Source organism: Solea senegalensis, linkage group LG13 (genome assembly GCF_019176455.1).
Source record: "Solea senegalensis isolate Sse05_10M linkage group LG13, IFAPA_SoseM_1, whole genome shotgun sequence".
NCBI lineage: Eukaryota > Metazoa > Chordata > Actinopteri > Pleuronectiformes > Soleidae > Solea > Solea senegalensis.
Window position 1 is genome coordinate 1,443,597 of NC_058033.1, and position 6,919 is coordinate 1,450,515.

Here is a 6,919-nt window from a genome sequence, read left to right on the forward strand (position 1 = left end):
ACACCAAATCTAACAAAAAAACAAGACAGCTTCCTCTTTATGCTCTTGTTTATTGAAGTGACAGAATTCTGGTCTCATAATGCATCCACGATGCTTCCTGGTCATTTGAGCTCATATTGCGAAGAATCAGTAAATAGATCTGCAAATTTTGTCTAGTTCAGCTGATGAAACGCTTTAAAAAGCGCTTTCCTGGTTCTTTTTTATTATTCACAATACGTTCCAGGAGATGATTATTGATCACAATGCATTGGGGTGGTTCCTGCTACTTCTACTATACGTCATAAGGGCATAAACCACACCTATTTCCTTTTAACCAACAAACTTCCTTTTACGCTGAAGTCATCTCTTCAGCAAACTGCACACTTCCTGTTGCAGCAGCTCTGGAGCAAACGACTGCAATCGATTAATTTCACAGCACGGCTGCTTTCAAATGAGCATACACTCACACTGAGTCCCCTAAGAATGTTGTACAACTGTATTTTAATTTGATCAATTTGGACTTGCAAAGTCACTGATCGTACAAAACATAGACCTGACGAAGCTGACGTGCAGTTGGAGGCAGGTGGGTGACATCCACCTTCTCCCCCCTCTCTCCAAACACATTTATATGCACCCAGACCATAATTTGGAGACTGGTATGGGGGAATTTATTAGCAGAAAATGGGTACTAACATATTTTTACAATGGTACACATTATATAAGGTTTTGCACAGACAACAACAAGGTGTCATGGTAATACAAAATCCACCCATGCAGTATTTTTCTACCCTGGATACTTTACACTGTTGCCAGCTACACACAGACTGTATCTACAGTTGAATGACAAATATGATTTAAATTCTAGATCATGTCACGGAAACATCACACAGATGCAGCACATGTGCATTATCTGAGAACAACATGCAACAAACTAAAATATCAACATAATCATGCAGGCTTAACAACCGTTGTGGTTTCGTATCTCATCATCATCTTACAGGGAAGTTCAGTTTAGTTTTTTTTTGTCATCATTGGAGGACTAGCGTGAGAAATGGACAATTGCCCTCACTGAAAACATGCCTGCCATCGGGGACACAAAGAAAAACACTGCTGCCTCCATCAGTAATTTCAAATGTGTTATACAGTGACTTTGGTCATATGGTGAGTTTGTCATCCTTAGTTTGGATTTACCCACTCACCCACGCAGTAGATCAGCAGCTCCTGTGTCCCTTCCACCCCAAAATGCAGATGTTTTCTTTTTATTTTGGTACATACAGTAGGAGATATTTACAATCCTGTTTCCAGCCACAGTAGGCTGTCCAAATGTATGTAAAAGTGGCAATTGAATCTTAAGACATGCACCTTTTTATCAGGTGAAATTGTTTTTCCATAATGTCCCCTGCTGGCTGCCTTTGTTTTTTTCCAGTGAGGGGAATCGTACATGTCTCAGGCTGGTTCCTGTAAGCATGAGGACTCCACTGGTGAGGTCTTTTATCATTGAGTAGATGGACAATTTCTGGCCCAAGCTACAGGAGTCGACCTCTCAGGTGAAGCAAAGACACGTCCATGACGGGACAGGTATCCTTTAGCAGACTGAGTGATCCTGCAGGGGCTGAGAGACTGACACCTCGGTGGGGTCTTCATGGCTGCCATCCACACTGAGGAGTTCATGGATGCTGCAGAAAGTGATGGAGACCAGCAACTCGACCCAATCCTGGTAGATGAAGCACCTGACAAAACTTATGTTTCAAGAGGAACGATGCCCAGTGTAATATCTTGTTGGTCTAAAACTGAATTGCTTTGCACAGATTTAGGAGAGCAGATCCAAACCTGATGCAGAGGGAGTGACTGGATCAGCAGGGAGGCAGTCGTCAGTGTCTAAGCTTCGTCCGTTCCGAACAGCCTGGAGCGAGCGGAGGCTGGTCCGCGCAGGCGAACTGGTCCTGACTGATGATGTTGCTGCAAAACAGATCAAGGTCACTCAGTAACCCGCACAGTTAATAAAATGTATCTTGTGTGTTTCCAAGGTCATCTCATCTTGACATGGATTTTTGGAAACTTAATGTAAATGAATATTACACCACAACAGGGTGTGACTCACACTAATCACTGGCCATTTCTTTAGGTATTATGGGAGAACACCAGAGATGCTCTTCTACATGAGTTACTGTAGTCATTTCAGACCAGTCTGGTCGTTCTCTAACCTCTGGCATCAACAAGGCATTTTCACCAGAGATGGTAGAGCATGAAAACCCCGGTAGATGAGCAGTTTCTGAAATAGTCAGACCAACACATCTGGCACCCAGAACCATTTCATTGGTTGCTGCCATGTGATTATCTGATGTGTGTTCAGTGGTTGAGTAGGTGAACCTTGGAGGAGCTCTGGCACTCTGAGAGGAGGACGCAACAGCAGCAGCTCCGTGAGGAAGGCTACTGGCCTTGAGATAACTTGAGATAACTGCACTACATCTTGCACCACAGGGAAAGTGGACAAAAAGGAGAAAAATGAGAAAAGGAGAGAAAAAACAAGTGCGAAGAAAATGGTGAAAAGTAAAAGCTCTGATCGAAGGAATGGCGGCGATGAGAGATGAGATGAGGGCGATGAGAGAGGAGATCAAGAAAAGCATGACCGAATTCAGGGAGAAGTTGGAGGGAGTGACAGTCGAAGTCAAACAGCCCCAGGAAGAGAATGCAAAAAAAGACAAGCTGCTTCGGGAGCTGGGGAACAGAGTGGAGGAGATGGAACAGCTGGGAAGACTCAATGAGGTGATTGTCACTGGCCTCAAGATTAAGCATCAGACCTACACAAGGGCTGATGAATCGGAAATCAAATCTGTGGAGAAGCAGGTGGCTGAGTTCCTGGCCGGCAGGGACATCAACGTGGATTTCAGCAATGTGGAAGTATGTCACCTCTTACCCCGGAGAAAAGAGTCTGGAACACGAGCTGTCGTGCTGAGGTTCACTAGACGGCACTGCTGAAGCAGGGCAGGAAGCTCAAAGGCTCGGACGTCTACATCAACGAGAATCTCACCAAAAAGAACGCTGACATCGCCAGAAAAGCACGTCAGCTGAAGAAAGGAAGCAAGATCCAACACACCTGGACGGCAAACTGCAGAATCTACATTAAAACAAATGGATCTACACCAGAAGAAGTCAAAATAATGCAAATCAGGAGTGAGGACAAACTGGAGAAATACAACAATTAAGGTATGGCTCACTAACGCTCCATAACTACAGCCCAGCAAAGGTCAAGGGTCATTACACAGACTAAAAAGATGATGAAAGTATCAGAGAGGATCGCTGAGCATGAAAATGTGAACCACACCTTAACGGCACCTTCAATAACAGGAACAGTCAGAAACGAGCTAAAAAATGATCGCAAGAAAGAACACTACAGTAATCTGCTAGCAGAAAACATGAACTATACTAAAAAACTATGGGATATTCTAAACGATGTGATCAAAAACAAAAACACAAAACCCAGCTATCCTCCCTACATCCAGGATAATAACACGAAGGAAGATAACAAGGAAATCATAGCAGAAAGATTTCATTCCTGACTCACTCCTTCACTTTGATAAGGACAGAGACACAAACCCCAGCACAATGTTTCTCACCCCAGTGAAGGACAGAGAGATTAGACACCTGGTCAACAAATGCGTAGCAAAAACATCCACGGATGTAGACGACCTCGACATGAAGTTAAATTAGAAAGTAATCGATGGAATCGCTTCACCTCTAACATACATCTGCAACCTGTCATTTCAAACAGGGACATTTCCCACCAAAATGAAAGTCAAGTAAAAGTAGTGCCATTGTTCAAGAAAGGCGACACACACGAATGTACTGATTACAGACCAGTCTCAATACTACCACAACTGTCAAAAATTAGAGTTTATGGGGTCCCACAAGGGTCAGTACTGGGTCCAAAACTGTTTATACTATACATGCTCTCCTTGGGATGTGGTATGGGGTATTATGTATATTATTACGTATTGTGTGAACTACACTAAGTTGATGTGTGATGACAATTGATCTAACTGACATGACCGAAATAAACGTATATAAATAAATAAAAGGAGTGTCAGAGCTGGACTAAAACTGAGCAGACTATCAATCTGCAATCATTTAACACCTTGTATCATAATAATGAAACCTGTGATTGTCGGCATGTGTGTGTTCTCTATACCTCGGCTCTGGGCGAGTTTAAGCAGCTTGAACTGAGTGACCTGCTGGCGAAGCCTGGCCAGGTTTGGACTTTGGCAGCTCTGCTTAGTCACTGGTGTTGGTGACTGACAAGAGCGAGAGCTCGGTGACGAGCTCGGTGACGGGAAACGCTGCTGCCAGTGAGAGGGAGATGAAGCCTCGGTTTTATTTCCTGCAATGAGGTCATCAGATTTTTGTAGAGTGTTACAATGAGAGGGCGACTTGGCGCCTCTCTGGGAAGAAACGGCAGCAGGCGTAGACATGTAGTCTTGTCGTAAACCTGAAAGACACAGACTTAAGTTATTCAATAATGACTGCATGTGTAATGTACAATATATCATAAAAATACTCTTTTCTACTCACTGGCCTCCTGAATACGAGCCATAATGCAGACATCTGTGATATCCTCCAGTCTGTAGTCTGTGTTTATGGCTTCATGAGTGATGCCCAGCTCACTGTCGCCTGTGCACATCAAAACATGCAAAATATGGCACTGTGACAGAGCTGCAATGATGAATCAAGGACTAAATTATTCCTCAGATGTTTGATTTAATACTTTTGTAATGATTAAAAGTGAGCCCATTCTTCAACAGATCAATGTCAATAACATATAAACAAAAATCAAATATAAAAGTTAATCTCATAAATAAATATCAAGTAATCAAAAGAAAAAACATGAGATGATCTAGTTTTGTAAAAAAAATAGTGTTTTATATGGGATGGGCTAGAAGGCGTGGCTAAGTATAGCTCAACTTTTTGTTCAAATTACCAAAACTGTCGGAAGGATTCTGCATCATGTTTACTGATGATTTGTCCACTGAAGGTCCTACAATCACAGGATGCTGAAAAACTGGAGGACGTCGGTTGAAGTGACTGCTTGATCCTGACAATTCAGAAAATAAACACAAGATCATTCCCAAAAAAAAAAGTGATCAAAATCACAAATCACACAAGAGTGAGTGAGCCTGGGCCACTTGTTTACTTTGATCCAGACTGTTTGTCAGCTGACGACACGCCGCCTCCATCTCAGGACTGTGGTTATCCAGGACATGACGACACCATCGGAGAGCAGACTCGGTTTTCTCCACCGGCTTTTTTGGGGATTCATATAACCTGTGAGGACCGAGAGGGCACATTCACACCACGTCATGTTCCGCTCCAGCTCTCAGTAAAGAGCAAACACTGGTTGTAGATCCGTGAAGGTTCTCAGTCATCTCCAGTACAAACAAACCTCAATAATTTCCCTTCAGTAATTCCCCAGTTTGGGGATCAAGGGTAGTACATCTATGGGTCGACTTAAATAACCTGGAAAAACCAACACAGATGAACTCCAACATTCACACAATAGCAGACTGTGTGTGACCCTCACAACCCTTCTGTCACACCTGGACTCAGGTGAAACAAACAACCTGAAACTGGGTCAGAGGCTGAACGACCTGCATTGTTTAACTCCACAACTCTCGATACAGGTATCCGGCCCGCAGAGGATACATATCAGGATTTTTCCACAGTCAGAACTAAAAGGAGCCTCTTGGATGAGAAGTGAAACGTCTTCAACTCAACTTAAGTCTACAGCGAACTACTGGACATATAGAGAATTAAGCTCTCATGACTACCATCCATATCCGTATTGTAGTTATAACAGTTCATTTCCCTCTTTTTTTACACTAACACTGTCCCACTCTCAAAGGACATTGAAGGCACCTACCAGCTCTCTTCATCCTGCTCACCATCATCTACGTCAAGGAGCTCCACTGAGTCCAAGACAGACTCTTCTTCTTTTGGCTCACTCTCCCAAACATCTCTCTCACAGTTGTAGTTGAACAATGTTCCATCCATGGCACAGCAAGCTGAGGGTGACTTACACCCTGACTTCAGATGATCTAGTCTTATCCTGGCATCCATGGCAAATGACCGACTGTTAGAGGTTTTAAACATTGCGGGTTCAGTGTCCATCCAGGCGCTGCAGTATGAACGTGAACTTGTATTCAATTCTGCAAGTGGCTTTCCGGAAAAATGTCGGCTCCAGTCGCTCTCGATCTGGTCTTGGACTTCCATTTGCTCAGTCGAATTTAAGTTCTTTGTCCGGCACAAGTGGCCACGTCGGAGCTTCACTGGACAATATACTGACCCAGATTTGTTGAGTAGGGCTGTTAAGTATAGACACTCAACAGATTGCATGGATTTAGAGAAGCATCATGAGCTTAGGTGGATTAAAGAGTTTGTGAGGTGGTAAAAAGAAAGATAAAAAGTCTTTATATGAGGACACCTACAGTCTAGTAAATGTAGAAGCTGTTAACAATATTTGTTTGCTTTCTCGCTTTGGCTGTATACATGACATTTCTGGTATCTAATGATGATCATAGAAATCATGTTTATGTTCACGTGGCATTGACGTTGAGAGGCCATTGAGCTGTTTTCTTAGTTCATCATATTAAATGTGTTTGTGGAGTGTCTGTGGTCGACTGTTTAAGATGCATCGGCCTCACTCCTCACACACAAGGAAGTTGAACAGAGAAGTATGGTCAGTTACCGCTTCTCTCTCTCTCTCTCTCTCTCATTGCATCTCTCTCCTACAAACTACACACTGACACTTTTTCCTTTCTCACCCAAAACACAGCAAAATGGGTGTTACTTTGTTTTTGATTAAGTGAGTTACCATAATCAATTTATATACAAAATAAAGTTAAATAATTTATTATTTACTTTATTAAAATTAAATAGTATATGTATA

General features: G+C 42.7%; 1 protein-coding gene across 2 annotated transcripts; it reads right to left on the reverse strand.

Annotated features, from left to right (window-relative positions):
* Positions 1–30: 30 nt before the first annotated feature.
* LOC122779458 (SLAIN motif-containing protein-like) lies at positions 31–6,871 on the reverse strand. 2 transcript variants are annotated; one of them, XM_044041829.1, is made up of 7 exons: positions 5,894–6,871; positions 5,168–5,298; positions 4,955–5,068; positions 4,549–4,647; positions 4,169–4,465; positions 1,810–1,938; positions 31–1,709 (listed from the first exon to the last, which is right to left on the reverse strand). In XM_044041829.1, exons 1-7 carry the CDS (start codon positions 6,364–6,366, stop codon positions 1,474–1,476), a joined length of 1,479 nt encoding a protein of 492 aa, XP_043897764.1. In that variant the 5' UTR covers positions 6,367–6,871; the 3' UTR covers positions 31–1,473. The 2 variants fall into 2 exon arrangements, with proteins under 2 accessions (XP_043897764.1, XP_043897763.1); XM_044041828.1 differs by having other exon boundaries at positions 31–1,718.
* Between the last annotated feature and the right edge of the window lie 48 nt (positions 6,872–6,919).

Bases quoted from the DNA above. Each gene is read 5' to 3' on its own strand.
- LOC122779458 (XM_044041828.1), bottom strand. From the start codon at position 6,366: ATGCAATCTGTTGAGTGTCTATACTTAACAGCCCTACTCAACAAATCT. The intron at 5,069-5,167 runs GTAAACAAGTGG...CTGAATTGTCAG, and splicing joins GACAAACAGTCTGGATCAAA to GATCAAGCAGTCACTTCAAC. The intron at 4,466-4,548 runs GTGAGTAGAAAA...TGTGTCTTTCAG, and splicing joins GGCTCGTATTCAGGAGGCCA to GTTTACGACAAGACTACATG.